Source organism: Electrona antarctica (genome assembly GCF_951216825.1).
Source record: "Electrona antarctica genome assembly, chromosome: 23".
NCBI lineage: Eukaryota > Metazoa > Chordata > Actinopteri > Myctophiformes > Myctophidae > Electrona > Electrona antarctica.
This window is the reverse complement of record NC_136804.1, coordinates 13,072,830-13,094,105: the sequence shown is the minus strand read 5'-3', so window position 1 is coordinate 13,094,105 and position 21,276 is coordinate 13,072,830. Positions and strand designations below refer to the sequence as shown.

At 43.4% G+C, this 21,276-nt stretch overlaps 1 protein-coding gene across 6 annotated transcripts in view; it reads left to right on the top strand.

Annotated features, from left to right (window-relative positions):
* Window positions 1-779: 779 nt before the first annotated feature.
* il17rel (interleukin 17 receptor E-like) overlaps window positions 780-21,276 on the top strand; it is a 39,051-nt gene continuing 18,554 nt past the window's right edge. Inside the window, exons 1-9 of one of the 6 annotated variants that reach the window (XM_079494816.1) lie at window positions 780-825; window positions 3,141-3,307; window positions 7,706-7,831; window positions 7,928-8,011; window positions 8,117-8,177; window positions 9,381-9,564; window positions 12,559-12,586; window positions 15,042-15,194; window positions 20,601-20,707. In XM_079494816.1, coding sequence (XP_079350942.1) covers window positions 9,433-9,564; window positions 12,559-12,586; window positions 15,042-15,194; window positions 20,601-20,707 — 420 coding nt within the window. In that variant the 5' untranslated portion in view covers window positions 780-825; window positions 3,141-3,307; window positions 7,706-7,831; ... (1 more) ...; window positions 8,117-8,177; window positions 9,381-9,432. Of the gene's footprint in view, window positions 826-2,659; window positions 2,719-3,140; window positions 3,308-7,705; window positions 7,832-7,927; window positions 8,012-8,116; window positions 8,178-9,229; window positions 9,565-10,610; window positions 10,678-12,558; window positions 12,587-15,041; window positions 15,195-20,600; window positions 20,708-21,276 lie in introns of those variants that run through there. The other 5 variants (XM_079494819.1, XM_079494815.1, XM_079494817.1 and 2 more) reach the window with 5 other exon arrangements.

The window sequence follows — 21,276 nt, the reverse complement described above, 5'->3', positions numbered from 1 at the left end:
TGGAGGACTCCTAGTCCTTGATTGTCATTTCTCCTCGATTTGGTATTAAACTCCCAAAGATTCGAGACCTAAACCTATGGATGGACGTGCTGGCGATGAAGATGATGATAACACAGCTCTCCGTCTCACGTGAACGTGGAAGGAAGGAAAGTCGCTAGTGGGCAGTGGCGATTAGCGCGGTCACGTGACTCATTATGAAGGCTTGGGGTTGTGGGCGGGGCCACTCGTCACTGAGCTGCTTATGACTGACTGACCGCGCTGCTATCTAAAGCAAATAATACCTGTACAGTAGTGTAGTCTCTCTACCTCCCCCTCTCCATCTCTCAGAGAGAGAGATGGAAGAGATGGAGAGTGAGTGAGTGAGTGAGTGTGTGTGTGTGTGTGTGTGTGTGTGTGTGTGTGTGTGTGTGTGTGTGTGTGTGTGTGTGTGTGTGTGTGTGTGTCACTGCACAGCACATATGGTATGTAATGGCTTTGCTAATTGCTACAGTGCATCAGATAATTTGAGCTCCGTCTTCTATACTGTAGTAGGCTGTATTAGATGTGAATTAGACATTCTTTCCAGGTGTCAATCTAAAATTGGCTGTTTGGTTCAAAATGTAAATAAAATATTTGGAAAATGGTCTTAAGTAATCTAAAGTATAGGATATATGTGTAGCCAGTCGGAAATGTCCCTACTGGGCTACAGGCCAGAGCCCCTCCCACTTCCTGCTTCCTAAATTGTTTGGCCCACTATAAAAGCATGGGTTTTATAGGACTACTTCAGTTTGGTTGTGACCTTAGAGTATAAGGTTGTGACAGGTTGCTGGCTGTGCAATGCCCCAGGTAGGTGCATATAGATAGCTGATCGGTGAAACTTGAAAGTGCTGTGTTGTATAATTGCCCTGTTTGAGACCTTTTGTTTGTCACACTTTGGGCCCTGCTCCATTAGTGACCCTGCCTCATGCTGAGCCTCCCACATGGGTTGTACAATAGTCAGACAGAGGTAAATGTCATTAGTATGTTTTCTATATCATGGAAATGTTTGTATGGTGCATGCATTTATTGTCTCCACCAGGCCGAAGGCATGGGGAGAGAGTATGTTTTGCACTCCGTCCGTGTGTGTGTGTCCGTGTGTGTGTCCGTCCTTCTGTCCGTCTGTTACCAGCTAATCTCCGGCACCGTTAACCCGGTCGATGCCAAACTTTGCACACACACTCCCTGGATGCCAACGATGAACCTCTGCCCCACATTTTCCAGAATGGCCTGTTATAGCGCCACCATGAGGCAGCTTTTCAAATTTTTTACCTAAAACTGCACCGATCTGCGTGAAACGTTGCATGCACACTCCCTAGAGGCCAAGGACAAACCGTTGACCTGCATTTTCCGCATCTGCCTTTTATAGCGCCACCAGGAGGCCGACTTTTGTAAAACACATTTTTTGATATTACTCCTCCAGATTCTGTCCACAAATCTCACAAATCGTTACACACTATCTCTATGGTCATGTGCTCAAGTCGGATCTGTCCGATATTTCATATTCCATCCTAATTGGCTATAATTAGCTTTCACAGTTTGCAAGATTGCCCCGTTTTGAACAAAAGCCTCAAATCATGAACGCAGCATGCAATTTACGTGAATCTTTCACACATTTTCTTACTAGGCTGAGGAATATATCCCACCCTTTTCACATTGGCCTGTTATAGCGCCACCAACAGGTTGATTTTTGCAAAACACATTTTTGGAACAAAATGCCTAAAAAACATGTTTATAAATATTAATCCTAAACATTTTGCCAAACATCTCACACAGTCCTATCCTCCTGGTGGAGACCTGTGCCCAGAAGGGCACTTTTTCTAGTTCTGATTTGTTTCTTTTGTAGACATTGACTGCTACTGCTGTTTTATGATGGATATTTTGAGTTTTTGTTTAACTTCATTATTTGGTGGCCAATAAAGTGCTTTTATTATTGATCATTGAATAAACTATTGTAATCTTGGGGGAAAATCCTTGTTGCTGTCCCATTCTTACTGCCACTTTGATTAGAACCTGTTAAGTGTTCGGTTGATTCTTTTATAGTATAAAGTGGTTAAAATGATTGTGATGCTACATTGACTATTTTAGATGGGGACCCCCTGGAACCCATCACCAAGGTGGAGTTGATATAGCATCAAAAACATTTTAACTCTAGGCCTATAAATCAGCTATTAGAAAATAGATCGTCTATTTAAAAAGGGTAACAATTTTTAAACATTTAGCAACAAACGTATGGCTGTCCCTGGTACAATATAGTTTAATAGCCTCATTTGGGGTTCCTTGACATAAATGTTTGAGAACCTGCAGTGTCGCGTTATTAATATGCATCCCATTTCTCTTAGGGAATGTCTCCCTCTCTTGGTCATAATATGCTATTGCTGTTGAGAGTGGCAGCCTCTGATGGACCATTGATTGAAAATGTTATTCATAGTATGTAGACGGGTACATTTCAACGAAAGTACAGGTCAATACAAAAACTGCTACGAGGATAAAACCAGAGAAGGACTTGTTTATATCAGGGTCCTCCATTTTTAATTCATTCAGAAGTTTCAGCACATTTAAAGACGTACAAATCTAGGCATACAGTTCTATTCAAAATAAATAAATAAAAATAAACTCATTGACCAATGACAGTCCTAGTACTCCCGGACACAACATTCACTACCATAGGCTCCAGCCCAGGCAGACGTGTTCATGGCCCATGTAAGTTTTGTTTCTGCAGCCTTTTCTCAATTGTTTTGTTCGCTATGTGTTTGAATTATAGTTTGCAATAAAGCGTTCGTATGTTCCGTTCTTAATTTGTTCCATTTTGTTTGCTTTGTCAGAAACCAAAACCACGGTGAATGGAAATGGTCCATTCACCACGGATGGAAAAACAAATAACCTTGTCCTTGAATCTACTCTTGTTACATATGGGAGGAACTTGTGCAGTTAAGCTTAAAACCGGTATATACAACGTTAGCGATGGCTGTGCTCTATGCACAGCAGCCATATTGGAAATAACCGGTAATTGGGCCTCTTAATTCTTTCACAGCTCTGTTCCATTGTGTAGCACAGTAGTTATCAACTGGACCATCATAACTCTTTTCCATTTGGTTCCACTTGTGACTTGTACGATCATGCAGACCCGAAAGGGGCCATTTGGATTCTGGAACCCTAAGCCAGGAACCACGAGGGTCCATGGACCACACACACTTTGAGACCCACACTGGTGTAGTGTTTAACTTTCCAGTGAGCCAACAGCCCAACATGCACAATATCAGCACCCTGACTCTGCAGCTGCACTGGAGAGGTAAAACATATGAGCTATCTTTCACATACATTCCAGTAGATGGAGCCTTTATATAAAGGGAAAAAACACTGTGTGCCTACAGTGATGGAATATGTACTGTATACTTGAATGTTATACTTAAAGGGGAATACCACTCATTTTCAACATTTTACTATGTCATTAATATACCTTTAGAGAGTGTGGAAATGGGACTTTTTGATTGTTGAAAATGAGTGGTATTCCCAGTAAAAGTATCAATACTGCAATGTAGATGATGTACTCTGTTACAACTTTTACAAGTAGTAACAAACAAGTCCCAAATGAATGATGTACTTGAGTAAAAGTAGTATTGGTATCAACATAATACTTAATGTAGCAAAAGTAATAGTATTCACTATTCAGTGTGCAGAATGTCCCAGTTACAAATGAGTTTGTATAGGAAGGTGGTGTGTCTGATAAAAAAATCAGACCAGTCTGAAGCGAGTGATGCAACAGCACCCCCTATTGGTACTCTAAACATGGTGACATAGTCCCACAGGGACAAAGCTGTTCCTTGGAGTTGCACCACTCAAAAATGAACATCACATATCTAAATACTGATCCAAGCAACTTCAAAACTCTGGGGTGCTCACAAAAGCCAGAGTAGATGTCAAAATGTTTGAAAGTGAAAAAATAACCGTAAGATGAAAATGCTGTAGGACAATAACAAAATACACATGCACAAATGTACTGTATGTGGCAAAGAACAAAAACAAAACAAATGTTTAAGGTGTACACTGTTGCCTCCTGCTTCCGACCGTCATACAGTCTGGAGCACGGAAGCTCTGATCATGAGCATCTTCCTTGCTCGGATTTTGGGAGGTTTGGTTCCAGTCTCCAGACTCTATATAGCATTCGGAGATTGTGGAATATAGGTGTCTGGCTACGTAAGACTATTTATTGTACAGTAAATCAGTATAGTATTAAATATCAGCATGTCAATTTCCTCTTCACATAGTTTCCCCTGGTTTATTGGTGGCCAATAAACCACCAAAAATAAATTGGCCTAATCCAGACAGAGGAATCCCTTTGTAGTGGGACAATAATACACCTTTATTCTTGACTCACCTGCATGGAAGAGACATAACAATCATTTTGAACCTCCATAAATCAGATCAATCAGAATGACATCAGTTTACATTTCCACAGAGCAGTATATATATATATATATATATATATATATATACACACAGTATATATATATATATATACACAGTATATATATATATATAAATGTAATTTGAATATATATGTTTCTAAGAAAACTCTTAGAATTTAGATGTACAAGGTCACAACACATTTGAAATGTTGAATCATTTCTTGTTTTAAAAAAAAACAACACACAAACCATCTCTTATTGGCGTGTCTCCTGGCACAAAACATTTTCAGATGGGGGTCCGTGTGGCCAAATACCATATCATTGTGGGGGTCATTGGCACGGAAAAGTGTGAGAACTACTGAGGCCTGCTGGTGCCCTACCTGTGCTGACGTGCCGACCTGAATGATTCATCCGTTTTGTTTTACTGGCCATTAGACAGATGTTTCACTTTCAAACATGTTTGGGTTCATTTTAACATCTACTCATTCTCTGGCTTTTGTGAGCACCCGGGACAGTTTTTAAGTTGCTTGATTCACTATTTAGATATTTATTTGATATTAATTGTATTTATCAGACACGCCCCCTTCACACACAAACCCATTTTAAATGCAAACTCCATTTTAACCATGATCTAATATTAATTGAAAACATCCATCCTTGGTTCTGGTGACTCATTGTCCTTGTGTAAATGTGTGCACTGGGTTTCCTCTTCAAATATTCACCTGGTTTATTGGCCTAAGGAATCCCTTTGTAATGGGACAATAATGAAACAAAAACTATGTGTTCCCTTTCTTGACTCACCAGCATGGGAGAGATAAAAAATAATAAATGGCATTTTGAAACTCCATAAATCAGATGAATTGCATCAGTTTACAACTTTACATTTCCACAGAGCAGTATTTTGCTCAGTTTATTCTCAGAACTGCCACCCTAAACCTAACCTCAGCAAAAATCTACATCCCTAAACCTAACCTTAACCCTAACCGCAGTAAAACTATACCTAAACCTAACCCTAACCTCAGTAAAACTATACCTAAACCTAAGCCTAACCTCAGTAAAACTATACCTAAACCTAACCCTAACCTCAGTAAAACTATACCTAAACTTAACCCTAACCTCAGTAAAACTATACCTAAACCTAACCCTAACCCTAACCTCAGTAAAACTATACCTAAACCTAAACCTAAACTCAGTAAAACTATACCTAAACCTAACCCTAACCTCAGTAAAACTATACCTAAACCTAACCCTAACCCTAACCTCAGTAAAACTATACCTAAACCTAACCTCAGTAAAACTATACCTAAACCTAACCCTAACCTCAGTAAAACTATACCTAAACCTAAACCTAACCTCAGTAAAACTATACCTAAACCTAACCCTAACATCAGTAAAACTATACCTAAACCTAAACCTAACCTCAGTAAAACTATACCTAAACCTAACCCTAACCTCAGTAAAACTATACCTAAACCTAACCCTAACCTCAGTCCTTGGCACGATAAAAGAGAACTACTGATTTGTAGAATCTGCCTCAGGTCTCAATGGGTTAAGCTGTGCATGCGTCCTGTCGGCACATGGCAAAACAACAGAGTTGTGAACTGCAGGCCTACTGTATAGCCCTACCTGTGCTGACCTGAATGACTTATCTGGGTTTTTTTGCTGTCCATCAGACTGCATCAAAGAGTGTGTAGTTATCTTGTAGTGTATATAAATGATCTGAGATTCCTATCGTTCTGGGATCTTATTCCAATCCTTATTCCTGGCACTGAGACTGACGTAGGATGACCCAGGATTACCTCACTGGGTGGTTCCACTTTGTTTACCTCATGCTGCAAGTCTGTTTTTTGTTGCCAGACGTACTAGTCCCATTATCACGCGTGGGCGCTCCCCTCGAGGGGGGGGGGGTACTGTCAGGGTTGACGTCACGACTACCTAGTCGTTACGTCACTTCCCCTTTTTATAAGGCCATGTGCCAGAAATTATCCTTTGACTGATTTTAAATCACTTTTGAGTCATTAAGAATTATAAATCTAACTTTAATTTAAGTTTAAGTTCTCATCGCTAAAACCCGGAATCCAACTTATCCGGCAGCCAAGACAGACAAGACTTTGCCCTTCTGAACTTTGGGCTCCATCTAGTCAGCATCTCCCGCGCTTGTGTCCGTGGAAATACAATCCCTACACACGGTGTACAACAACACGTGGCAGAGGGATAAAAGACAGAACAATTTGTGTCTTTGGAACGGTGCAGTCATTACGTTTTGATGGCATCTCTGCTTTTTTGGAGAGAAATGCCCCTGTCTTGATAAATACACTGTTTTAGACTTTGTTTTTTAGTCTATGACCTTCAAACATGACTCTATTTCTCCCTTCCCTGTTTTGCTAGTAAGTACACTGTGTGCATGATGTGTGCTCTTTATCTCTCCCTGGCATACCGAAGAAATGAAACACTGGACTCCCACAGGCCTGGTGCCGTAGGGGGGTGGGTTAACCCGTGAAACACTGGACTCCCACAGGCCTGGTGCCGTAGGGGGGTGGGTTAACCCGTAACGAAAATGTAAGAAAAGGCTGGGCTAAGGGCAAGTAACAGCCATGAAATACTATCCGATGAAAATACAGTTGAAATATATAGATACAAGGTTTCAGGTTTGCGTACAACAGTGACTATAATATAGGCTCATTTTACTCAGTTTGACCATGTGACTATAGAGGCCTTAGCATAATGAGGCAATAAGGGCAAAAGTTGGGCGTACGTATATGTATGCGTACGTACGGCGTATGTGTACGTACGTGTCCCAGCACGGACACCCCCACACCCTAAAGTGGCCGGTAGAGTACAGCACAGCATAAAGTGGCACAAACTACGCTACAGTACGAGCCCTGGGCACATTCGTTCCGGGGACCCCCTCGAGGACCCCAACACGGTAACTGTCATTTCTCCACCGTTTCGGACACGGGGAGGCTCGCCGGAACCGGGCCGGCACCCTGGGTGCGTTCATGGGGGTCCTGGGCACGTTCGTTCCGGGGACCACCTGGGGACCCCCCGCCAAGGACCCCCACACGGTAACTCTGTCATTTCTCCACCGTTTTGGACACGAGGAGTCGGGGGAGGCTCGCCGGCACCCTGGCCGCGTTCATGAGGTTCTGGATGTTTCAAAGACTTTCAAGACCTTTTCCAAAAATAATCACAGTACAGTACAGAGCACAGTACAGTAACTATAACAATAAATGTATAGTTGCACCACTCACTTCACACAGGTGTGATTTCTTTTCTGACAGATTGTGTGTGCGTGCGTGCGTGCGTGCGTGCGTGCGACTGACAGAACTGGACATCAGTCACTGTCAACTCACCGACCAGCTACTAGAGACTCTGATCCCCTATCTGCACAAAGCACAAGTTCTGGAGTGAGTTGTCTTATAGAATGGACTCAGTGTGCACATTTGAGAAAGTGACCATGAGATACTAACCTCTTCCTTTTGTCCTTTTTCCCCTTGTTGTAGTCTGAGTCACAATAATCTCACTGATGCTCCAACAGACAGATTAGTCCAGCTGCTCTCTATCAATACCTCCATCCAAACTGTACGGTGAGTAGAATGGACTTGTGTTTGAATGTGTGATCAGTCATCAACATGGATTACTACACACATACATCTTGAATTAAAATGTTTCTTCCTTTGATGTCTTTCCAGACTCTTCAATAACTGCTTCAAGGACACAACCTCCTTCCTGAAAGACGAGCGCTTTGAAATGGTACTTATTGTACTTTAATTAATGATACATTTGTTGAAAGCAAGTACAATGAGGTCAGATAAGCTAAGATGTGTAGGTGACTCATCTTGTGACCATAGATGCCACAGGGTAGAAAAGGGGATATCCTAGATGCCGGAAGATGTGTAGGTGACTCATCTTGTGACCATAGATGCCACAGGGTAGAAAAGGGGATATCCTAGATGCCGGTTGCACGCAAAGTCACACCCCATCCGTGTTGGCATGGTTGATGTAAGGCTCAATTAGCGAGTTAATATGAAATCTTCACATAGACCTACAGATATTCATGTGATATGCATGTTATGGTTCGTTTGTTTGGAGGGGCCAGCCTCCCAAGATTCCTAGCACCCCGGCTCCTACACAGTCAACATATATAGACTGTCGAGTCTGTTGACTCAATAAAGCCTTCGTCCTACAACCCGTAGGATTACGTGCACAACCCACAACCTCGGGGGAGGTGGGCAGGCACTTTACCACTTCACCACCCGAGCGCCCACAGTGGACGGCTTTCTGTATCACTTTGGAATGACGGCGTGCTACACCTGATTTACGTAGTTAGTTAAACTTAGTTGCACAGGCACTGAAAAATCTAGGCAGTTTGTCGATCGGCTATTTTCAGTGAGCAACACGAAACACGAAGTGTTAAACTGGGCTTTTTTTTTTTTTTTGCATTTCCAGCTCTCTGGCTAAGTATACGGTAAATCAGTAAGAAAGAACATGTGTCATGATGGATGATGCTGGTAGAATGCTGGTAAATGCTGGCTTTTAAAAAAACACACATTACACAACAGTTGTGGAATTCAGGAACTTTTAGGGAAAACATAATGGTATGTTGACTTGACATACATTATATTCATGAGAAAACACACACACACACACACACACACATGCAAGTACAGTACTGTACAATAGGCTACTATGAAACCCCGCCCCTCCCATTGGCCAAGCCCTAGAGGGCTCTGCTCTCTCTATTTAAATTCAGACATTCAGTCATCATGTTGACTCCTGTGTGCATCGCCAGCACGGCTCAGACAGACAGACAATTCCACTGGCTATTGGACCAGACCACAGCTACCAGAACTGGACCAGAAAAAGACAGCCAGCCCCACACACACACACACACACACACACACACACACACACACACACACACACACTCAAAAAGAAAATCTTCTCATCTGACAGTAGGTGGAACTTGGAAGAGAGAGGCAGAGTGTTTATTTGTGGTCAGTAGAAGATGACCAGATGTTCTGCCGCCGTAGGCTTGCCTCTGGTGTGGGTCATTATGGTTACGGCGGTGGTGACCCGTGGTGGACCGAGCACCGGAATACTGGAGAGGATGGACCAGTGTGACACACGCTGCTCTCAGGTAAACATAACATGCACGCGCACACACAGGCGCGCACACACACACACACGCACACACACGCGCCTTACGTCTCGCCTTAAGAGAAGAGAAGTCTAAAATCTTTGTAACTTATTATAGGTACTCTAGGCTCTACTAGCCTACTGCTTCTGTTAACCCTACTACTACTACTACTACTACTACTACTACTACTACTACTACTACTACTTCTACCAAGGAAGAACAAATAATCATAATATCTCTGTTAATAATCTGGCCATGCCAGGTGAATATGTTTTATCCCTGCTTCTGGTCACACTGAATTAAATGTATTTCCTTTTGGGAAATGCAGACTGTATGATGTTTCATAATATCAGAATTTTAGCTATTTTGATTAAAAATGCATTGTGAGTTTCTAGATATGCTATGTTTGATACTTGTACAATAAAGTATTTAGGGCTGAAGTGTTAACCATTTTATCCATTTCTCCCACAAATGTTCTCTTCTGGGCGTCTCTGGCACAAAACATTTTCAGATGGGGGATCCATAAACTTTAAAGATTGAAATAACAATAAACATAACTTAGTAACTAACTTCACTAACATAATTTTTAAGACTTAAAATTATCATGTTTATGCACCACAACTATCTCCTGTGTGTTTAAATATGTAGCTCATTTCAACAACAAAGACAGTTCAAAGTCACACGAGGCATTTAAAATAGAGGGGATAAAATAAAGAGAGAAATCCTACTATAAATGCGCCACGTCTCTGTCTGCGTGCGTGCGTGTGTGTACGGTTGTAATGCACGTAACTCGAGAACCGTTTGACTACACATTCGACACACGCGTTCCACACCCCCACAGGGAGTGCAGTGCCAGGTCGGACCCACGGTTCTCCACCACTGGTCAGGCTCTGCCAGTGGGCCTAATGAGGCCAACTCCTTTCACCTGGGCCAGGCTCTGCCAGTGGGCCTAATGAGGCCAACTCCTTTCACCTGTGCAATTTCCAGCCTCTGCCTAAGCCAATTGAGGCTCAACCAATCAGCAGTACACTTTTCAGTTTGTAGTCTTCACACACAGGCACACAGGCACATACACAAATCTCCATGTGGGACACCGGCTGACAGTTAAAACAGGTGCTATGACAATCATATATATCATTAGGTTCCCAAGTTGCATCGTTCCCAAGTAGGGAGTAAGGAGTAAGTTTTACCCGATCGGATCGTTACCAGCAATGTATCAGTTATAGGCCTAAATGATTTCAATATAATTTTACACTCATTGATTGGAATTTGGAGAAACATCCCCCCCTGGAGGTGGACAAGGAGAGAGTGTTGGTTTTTAGTGAATATAATGTTATTTTAAGCAATCTGTATGTCTTAGTGGTTGGAGGTGGTCTCTCTGCTCTTCTATTAAGACATTTACAGTAGCTACATGCTGCAGCCAGGTAGGAGCCCATTGGGAGCCAGAATACATTGGGCATTCCAGCATGCCATGGTCTGCTGTCTGTTCATCTGCACCACACTCACAGGTCACACTTAGCTTGGGAAGCATTCCTTTTTGGGTTTATGATCCGGTCGGGAGCGGATGGTAATTTACGCCATGTTGTAGTCACTGATTTGTAGTCGTCAGGCCGGAAACAGAAGTACCCAAAATAATTCCCGCAATCATAATTTCAGGGCCTACCAAATAAAATCTTTGAAGCGGCGTCGTTTTGCTGATTTTTAAAATATAAATGTGAGTGTATACATTCCAGAGACTATTTAGCGTCTGTATACCTTTGTTATCCCACAGGGAAATTCTATTTCTTTGGGTAGGCCGGGCCTAGGCCCTGAAATTATGATCATGGGGAATTATTTTGGGTAGTTCTTATTCCGATTGTGGTTTCCTGCCTTATGACTACAAATCATTGACTACAACATGACGTAAATTACCATCCGCTCCAGACCGGTTCACACAGGGATTTAGTAACACAGACCAGGCTGGAAAGCCTAGGGACGTTAGGTGAAGTTAGGTCACACTAGGAGATGGATGGAGCTAGATGGATGAGCGGAAACGCCGATTCTGGTCCGGAGGGTATTAAGCCTCACCCATACCAGTCTAGGCAGGTCCTCCATCCCAGAGGATGAAATATGTGTGTGAACGTGTACAAGGGGTTTACATCTCTTTGTGACACAATGAACGTGATACATGAGTCATTAATACAGAGAGCGAAAGGGAATCCAACCCATAGGAAGTAGACGTCATCCTCGGATGAGGCAGGAGGTACCAGGTCTCATTGTTTAGCTCCAGGGGTGAGCTGTCGGTAGGGCAGGGTAGTTTTGAGGATGCATGCACGCAAGCCCGCACAGCTATTCAGTTTTCGCACCTCGCTAGTGTCACAGCTTGATGATGATATGGTCCATCGTCTCGACCTGCTAACTATCCTACTGTGTAGGTGTGTGAACTTAAGTAGTCTAAAAAGTTGGATAACAGTGGCTGATGGATTCATGAACTAATTCAATTTCAGAGGCGATGCCAGGTAAATGCATATATTGTAGGTTAATAAATAGGCCCACGGGCCATGCCTACATTAAAGTGGTTATTTCAATCAGTGCTTGTGCGCGCGGCATAGCCCCACTGGTTAAAAATCCACAGCACATCCCTGAATTTGTAACTGTTGGGTGGAAACCTCATATCTACCAAACTGTTATTTTCCAGGACATGTAAAACAAGACCCTGTGGAACCAATGGATCCGTTGTAGTTATGATTTAGTCACAAGCTTCTTCTTGGTTCAATATTTATAATCCCAACCCAACACACTTTCACATTCTTTTTTTCCTTTTTCAAGAATAGCAAAGAATAGCAGATCTGCAAGGCCTTGGACAACATTTACGGGGGTCCCCAGCCAAAAACGTTGAGAACCCCTGCTCTAAACCACAAAGCAACTGTCATTTCTCTTCTGCAAAAGCAGTGCATGTAAATGCATACACACATGCGATGAACGCTTGTTTTTGTCCCCCTCTCCTCCTTGCAGGGTCTACAATGCAAGACCAAGCGACACTGTGAGTATATAATAGATGAAAAATCACACCCGTGGTAACTGAGAGGTGCAACTATACTGTTATTGTTATAGTTACTGTACTGAACTCCTGTACTACTCGTACTGTAGTGTAGCTGTACTCTGTACTGTACTGTACTGTATGTGTTCTGTACTCTGTACTCTGTACTGTACTGCAAAAATGGGACCCAGTGCATCCCTGCTTGGCACTCAGCATCAAGGGTTGGAGAAAAGAGATGGGTCAAATGCTGAGAACAAATCTCGCATTCAGCAATGTATGTGACAAATTGTAGGACTTTAACCTTTAAAATAATCGTATTTGAACTGCAGACCCCCCCAAAATAACATGCCCACCCCGACAAGCACTTGAAGTTCAGGCATTCAATTTAGTTTGACTCCACAGATACATATTGTGAAAATAGCCGATCTACAAGCTCACATCGCCTCAAGTCGTGAGCCGTTGTGCTCATGTAGAGCGACTATTTTCACAATGCTTTCCTCTTTCTTTTATTATTTGACAATTATTTTGACCAGTTTTATAGTTGATTACTTTTGATCTGGTCTTTTTCTTTTTATGTCTTTGTATTACATTTTAAACTGTCTTATCCCATTCTGGACGGGAACCCCTTTTGGTGTTTAAAAGTCCTTAAATTGTCACTTTACTGTCATCTGGCACCCCCAAAAATCATGTGTGGACCCTCCTGACCCACAGATTGAGAACCACGGACATATTGAGAGATGGTGAAAATGGTGACATAATGAGAACAAAGACACTGAGGTTACAGACAGACAGAGAGAGAGAGAGAGAGAGAGAGAGAGAGAGACGTATGTAACTTAATGACGGTGTGAGGTCAGTGCATTTACCGTGACGTGTTGTGAGGACATCAAGTTGTCATAACAGGATGGGTTCTGTTGTAGCGATCATATTGTCCTTTTAATCATTAATAGGCTACAGTACGGAAGAAAAGTGACATAGCAAAATGTACCTGACAGCACTTCATTTTTATGATGTTTACCTTCCATGACCTCTGTCATATTCCTCTTGCATGGTTCCTTTTTTTATTTACTATTGGTTTCTATGTTTTCATTGATCTGAATCAAGGATACTTACAGTATGTTTGGAGCTCATATTAATTTTATGAGGCTAATCTTCGGTTTAAACAATTGAATCCCAGCATTCATATTAGCTTAAAGGGTAATTTCACTGCTGGAAGAAACTGCAGTCACTCAATGTTAATAGTATTTGTAGTAGATAACAGTAGCACCATTTGAAAAATAAGGAAGTCTGTGTGTTTGACTAGGGTTTGACTGGATTGCTGAATTCTTACATTGCCCATAAAGCTTTAGTGCACTTCCCTCAGCTCCTTGTGGAGAGGGCTGCATGGAGGTGTGACTTTGTAGTCCAGGAAGGAAGTGAGACCACATTTTGATGACAGGTTTTTGGTTATGAACAACATGGTGTCATGACTAAAATATATATATATTAAAAAGAGAGTCTTTAGTCTTAGGGCTCTATTTTCGTCCATGCTAAACTACTTTTACTTTTTTTTTACTTTTTTGAAAAACATTTTTGAATAGTTCAACTATCCGATCTACATCGACACATTGTGATTTTATAGATTGGCTATTTTAACTTTTCAAAATAGTAAAAATGCAAGGTAGTTTAGGGATAAGGGGTTTAGCATGGACGAAAATAGAACCCTTGTCTAAATGTTAATTTTGCCAGAAAATATTTTGTCGTAGTCTTAGTCTTTCATCTCAGTGGCATGTTCAATTGCAGGCCCGATTTTATCAATTCTCATTACAGACTCTTTGCTGAATCTGTACCACCTTTTAAATGAATCATAATCATAAAATTTGACTGGGTTTAGACGGTCCCTTATTTTTCTTTGAGGTGCTCTTTCGTTTTCAGGAAGCCATCTGATATATGCTGTCATGTTTACATTTAAACCACACCTGGTTTAGAATTAATCCCTTATTGATACTTAATTCAAAGTTTAAAGTAGTGGTGCAACAGGATGAACATTAATCCAGGTTTACTGTGAAAATTAAAACCAAGATTGGAAAAAAAACAAGAATAAAAGGATGGTTTAAAACTAAACCAGATTAGTGAAAACTAGGTTTAAAGTTTGGTGCAACTGGATTAATAGATAAACCTTGATTTAAACCAGATTAAGGCTTAATCCTTCTTGGTGCAAACGGCCCTTAGTCTTAGTCAACAAAATGAACACTGGTCCAGTTTTCCAGTATATTTTATTTGGGTAGTCTCTCCTGAAGTGCCCAAGTGCCATTATTTTCTCCGATTATGCTGTACATATATTTGAGTCTCGCGTAGCCAGACAACTATTCCACAATCTCCGGAAGCATTTGAAAATGTATGGCGAGAGGCAACAGTCTGGCAACGCAAGACAAATATTTGAATGACAGTAGAAACTTAACCTGTATGTTTGTGTGTTTAGTCCTGTCCCCTCCTCCGTGCCAGAGCTCCTCCCCTGAAGCATTGAACTCCTCCGCTGTGTTCCACAGCGTCCGTCTGTCCACCGTCATGTTGTGTGAGGACAGACACGCGTGTTCGCTACACCTCAGAGTCAACGCTCTGCTGCACCTCACTGGTATGCATAATGTAAACACACAACCATTCTGTTACACCTCACTGGTACGCATGATGTAAACACAACCATTCTGTTACACCTCACTGGTACGCATGATGTAAACACAACCATTCTGTTACACCTCACTGGTACGCATGATGTAAACACAGCCATTCTGTTACACCTCACTGGTACGCATGATGTAAACACAACCATTCTGTTACACCTCACTGGTACGCATGATGTAAATACAACCATTCTGTTACACCTCACTGGTACGCATGATGTAAACTACACATAACCATTCTGTTACACCTCACTGGTACGCATGATGTAAACACAACCATTCTGTTACACCTCACTGGTACGCATGATGTAAACACAGCCATTCTGTTACACCTCACTGGTACGCATGATGTAAACACAACCATTCTGTTACGCCTCACTGGTACGCATGATGTAAATACAACCATTCTGTTACACCTCACTGGTACGCATGATGTAAACTACACAACCATTCTGTTACACCTCACTGGTACGCATGATGTAAACACATAACCATTCTGTTACACCTCACTGGTACGCATGATGTAAACTACACATAACCTAACTTCTGTTGTTACTTGGTACTGTACATATGGTGTGAGGACAGACACACATGCTCGCTGCACCTCAGTCGGTGTTCTGCTGCATCTCACCGGTACTGTACTTTCTAGCAGTGTAATTTATTTCGTCGACAAACTATCTTTTTTCACTGATGAAAACAAAATAAAACCAAATAAAGCCTATGCTATGATGACAGAAACTAAGACTAAATTCAACAAAAGTCAACAAAAAATGTTTTGACAAAAAGGGACTAGTAGAGAAGAGATCCAGTCAGGTGCGTTGCAAGGATGGGGACTGAGTTACTAGGACCCAAGGTAGGAATCCTTGTCCCAGGGCCCAGAATTTGGTGTTACACTCTGACAGTAGCAGATCTACAAGCTCACAACGCTTTGTGATGCGCTGCATTGTGAGATTGTTGATCGGCTATTTTGGTGGTTTTGTAATTTTAAAGGCCAGTCCACAGACTCCACACAAGTTTTTGGCTGCAAGCAGTTGCATATTGCAAGGAGTTGCATTGGTGTGGACTGGCCTTTAACATGCACATTAGTTGCCACATGCAGACATTGGCATCAATACAGCACAAATGCATGTGGTTTGAACAGATCAGCCATGTTTGTTCATGAAACCTCATAGCCTGGCTAATAAGCCAGACTAATATCACACAACACTGTCGCGGTATATTAGTCTGGGCTGGCTCCACTTGGATTTCATTTCCCGGGGGGCGGGTTCAAACATTTTCTCTTTGACGCAATTGGTCAGAGCTACTGTCAGTCAAAAGTCTCAAGCATTGAACGTCACTGTACCAAAGCCCGCCCATATTGCATACCGTGTCCCGATTGGTCCGACCTGTTCTCGGTTGTAGGAAAGAGGCGTGCTACTGAGCCTCGCCAGACCGTAATCCGCTGGTAGGCAATTTTTTTTTGCCAACGGCTGATTCGGTCTGGTTTATTAACCAGGCTAGAAACCTCACACTGTTGCTGCAGCAAACCCGGAGCTGCATATATAGTTCTGCACAGACATTTGTACAGATACTCAAACACACAAAAAATGTACACGTGTACATGCACACGCACACGCACGCACGTGCACACATACACACACACACACACACACACACACACACACACACACACACACACACACACGCACACACACACACACACACACACGCATGAATACGTGCATGGATACGTGCATGCTCACACGTCTCCCTGACTTCCTCTGAAAAGTGGGGGAGTGAAGGGAGAACCCCTGTGGTTTTATTGTGCTTGTATCACTCATCCAGAAATAATCCCATACATGTCTACTTCCTTTACAAATCATTGTGATGCACACTTCCTTGAAAGAAGAACTTGGCGAACTTGGCGCTTCACAATCTTGAGATTGTGCATCTGCTACTTTTAATGCTTTCGTGTGACGCTGTAGTTAGTATATCAGAATCAGAATCAGAATCAGTTTTATTGTCACATCACAGGTTTACAAGGTAAAGAAGTGGGTGAAATTCGTTTTTGTACATCGTTCCCATCGCAACGTTAATTCCATAGAAAGAAGAGGGGGGGGGGAGAAGAAGAGGGGGTGGGGGGCAAGTGGGAAGGAGATCAAAACAAGAGCAACAGAAGGCCAGACAAGTTATCTACATATTACAAAGTACCTGAGATAATAAAAATAAAACTAACTAAGGTGCCTGAGCATAGCAGCAATGTATGTATACTGTGCATGTTATACTTATACTGTGCATGATATACATATGGACGTTAAGGTGCTTAGAGAAAAAAAGAGCATAAAACAAAAAAAGTCAGTGCGTTATACATGGGATTAAGGTGCAAAAGGTCAGTGCGTGTCCAACTAGGGTGGACTGACCCTAGTGTAATCCGCAAGTAGCTCCATGAGGGAGTGCAACAAAAAGTCATTTGTACCTGGTGTAGTCCACAGGTGTGTCCGAGGGGGAGCTAAGTCCAAGTCATTGTCCCTGGTATAATCCACAGGTGTGTTCAGGAAGAGCCAGAAAAGTTTTGCACTGCCTGCTGTCAGGCTGCTGAACAAGGCTTATGCCCCATTCAGCATCCTGACAGCAGCCGGATTAAAACTGCACCAGAGCCTGGTGGTGGAACTCTTGATACTGCGGTAGAGCCCCTTGCCCGGTCGCGGTCGTTGTAGGGGTTTGAACAGTCTGTGACTTGGGTGGTGCTTGTCCTTGATGATGCGCTTGGCTTTGACCACGCACCGCTTCTTGTACAGTTCCTGGAGCGCTGGGAGCTCGATTCCCATTATCCGCTCTGCCGATCGCACTACTCGTTGTAGGCTGATCTTTTCTCGGGCAGTGCAGTTCCCGTACCAGGCGGTGACACAGCCTGTTAGGATGCCTTCAACAGAACTGTTGTAGTACAGCCTGAGGATGCGATTTCCTACTCCGAGCTTCTTCAGGTGAGCTGAGCCTTTTTGCTGAGCCTTTTTCCTCACGTGTGTGGAGTGCGTCTCCCATTTGAGGTCCTCCTCGATGTGTACTCCGAGGAACTTGAACTCGCTGACCCTTTCCACTGCAGCACCGTCGATGAGGATGGGCGCATGGTCTCTCCGCGGCCTCCTGAAGTCCACGATCAGTTCTTTGGTCTTGTCAACGTTAAGAGAGAGGTTGTTCTCCCGGCACCAGAGTGCCAGTGATTTGATCTCCTCTCTGTAGTCAGACTCGTCGTTGTTGACGATTCGGCCTATCACTGTCGTGTCGTCCGCGTACTTTATGATGGTGTTGGAGACATGTGTGGCTATGCAGTCATACGTGTACAAGGAGTAGAGGAGAGGGCTCAGCACGCATCCCTGGGGTGCTCCGGTGTTGAGGGTCAGGGGGTCGGATGTTTTGCTGCCCATTCTCACCACCTGATGTCGGTTGGACAAGAAGTCCTGTATCCAGTCGCACATGCTTGGGTGTAGCCCTAGGTCTCTGAGCTTTTTGTCAAGTATTGCTGGGACAATGGTGTTGAATGCTGAGCTGTAGTCCACGAACAGCATACGTACATATTTGTCCTTCAGCAGCTTGTTGTCCATGTGCGAGAGGACGGTGTGGAGAGCCATGGCAATAGCGTCGTCGGTGGATCTGTTTTTGCGGTATGCATACTGCCACGGATTCAGCGAGGCAGGTAGCGTGGAGCTGATGTATTCCCTCACCAGTTTCTCGAAGCACTTGCTGACGATCGGGGTGAGAGCGACAGGTCTCCAGTCGTTCAGGCATGTCACTTTGGCCTTTTTGGGAATGGGCACAATGGTTGACATTTTGAACCCTGCAGGGACCACAGCCTGGGAGAGGGAGAGGTTAAAGATGTCAGCGAAGACACCCGCCAGCTGGTCTGCACATGCCTTAAGGACCCGGCCTGGAATCCCATCAGGTCCGGCTGCCTTGTGGATGTTGACCCGTGCGAAGGCTGTACGCACTTCTCTCTCCGAGATGGTTAGAGGGTTCTCCTCTGCTGGTGCTGCTGATGGTCCTGCTTGGCTGCCGCGGTTGGGGCTGATCTCAAACCGGCCGTAAAAAGTGTTCAGTTCGTTGGGGAGGGAGGCAGGCGGGTTCACCTCGCTTCTGGTTCTTGTTTTGCAGTCTGTCAAGGTGTGTACCGCCTGCCATGTGCTCCTGATGTCGCCATTGCTGAGTTTGTCTTGCATCTTTTTTGTGTAGGCCTTTTTCGCCTTCCTGATGGCGCTGTTTAGGGCCGCGCGCGTCGTGTTGCGCGTTTCCACGTCGCCAGATTTGAAACCAGCATCCCGTTCATGCAGATGTGCACGTACTCCGCTGTCCATCCATGGTTTCTGATTGGGATAGATCCGAACTGTCTTTTTTGGGACTATGTCATCTATGCACTTACTGATAAAGCCAGTGACTGAGTCTGAGAGTTCGTTGATGTTATTCCCAGCGGCGTTCTTAAACATCCCCCAGTCAGTCTGGTAGAAGCAGGATTGTAGCATAGCGTCTGTGTCCTCAGACCAGATTCGGATTTCCTTCTCAACGACCGGCTCCCTTTTTAGCCTCTGTTTGTAGGCAGGTAGCAGCTGGATGGCGTAGTGGTCAGAGCTTCCTAGCGGTGGGCGGCGGAGAGCTTTGTATCCATCCTTGAAGGGCGTGTAGCAGTGGTCAAGAACATTGTCACCACGGGTACTGCAGGTGACATGCTGGTGGAATTTGGGAAAGACCTTTTTTAAGTCTGTCCGGTTGAAGTCGCCTAGGCAGATGACTGCGCAGTCCAGGTGGCGATTTTCTTGTGCACTGATCGCCTGGTGTAATTCCCTCATAGCTGTGTCCTTATTAGCTCCAGGATGAATGTAAACAACGGCTACAATCACAATGCTGAAGTCGCGTGGTAGGTAGAAAGGACGGCAGGCTATGATTAAAAGTTCAAGGTCTGGAGAGCAGTGACTATCTAGGATTTTAACATCTTTGCACCAGTTGTTGTTGATCAAGGCACAAACTCCCCCCCCACGTTGCTTACCGCTTAGTACAGGGTCTCTGTCTTTCCTATACACGGTGAAACCAGGGGGAGTGATGGAAGAATCAGATGCTAACTCTGTTAGCCACGTCTCTGTTAGCACAACAATAGACGTGATCCTCGTCTCTGCGTTGTATTTAACGCGCGCGTATATGATCAAGTAGGGGGTTAGTTCATTTACAAAAAATAAAAGAAACACCAAAGGTTAGAATAATAATGGAGATAAGAGGTTTCTGCCCTGACAACACCGATATAGGGTCCCTGCTTCATCTCTCTCTCAGCTAAGGGGTCCGTGACCTAGAAAACGTTGAAGACCCCTGAATGGCTTTGCTCTTTCCTATGTTTCCAGAGCCTGTCCATGGAGTGTCCATCTGCGTGGAGAGCGCTGGAACTCTGGGACATTGTCAAGCCCTGGGCTTCTCCAGAGCGTCCAGACAGAGACAAGCTGGACAGCAGGTATGTTGTATGCTGAGCAACATTTGAATGTAATTATGTACTTACTACTTACTGTACCTGTACTTTAGTCTCTGGGTCCGAGGGACCCATTTACGAGTGTGTGTGTATATATATATATACAGTGTAGCTGATCTACAAGCTCACAACACTTCGCAATGCAATGCGTTTTGAGCTTGTAGGTCTGCTATTTTCTTGTACTAAAAACTAATAGTGTTTCTACATTTGTAATGTTAGGACTTTTACTTGGTACTATAAATGTATTTTGATACCAATACGTGTGTACCTTTTCTCAAGTGAAAATATGTACTGTATGTCTGTAACAGAGCCTTAAAAACGGTGTACAAAAACACACTACTTCTTCCACTGCTGGAGCTGTGTTGGGTGAGCCATGATTAGCATTTTTCAAGTTCAGGAACTGTTACACAAGTTCTGATGAATTCAATAAAGCAGTAAATTGCTTTGTTAAGATAAAATAAACACATCTTAACAAACGCAAATGCCGTGACTTGTCCCTTGGCACAGAAGTGAAGCAATTCTGCAGAAGTCTCTAGACTGGTGCTACACCATGC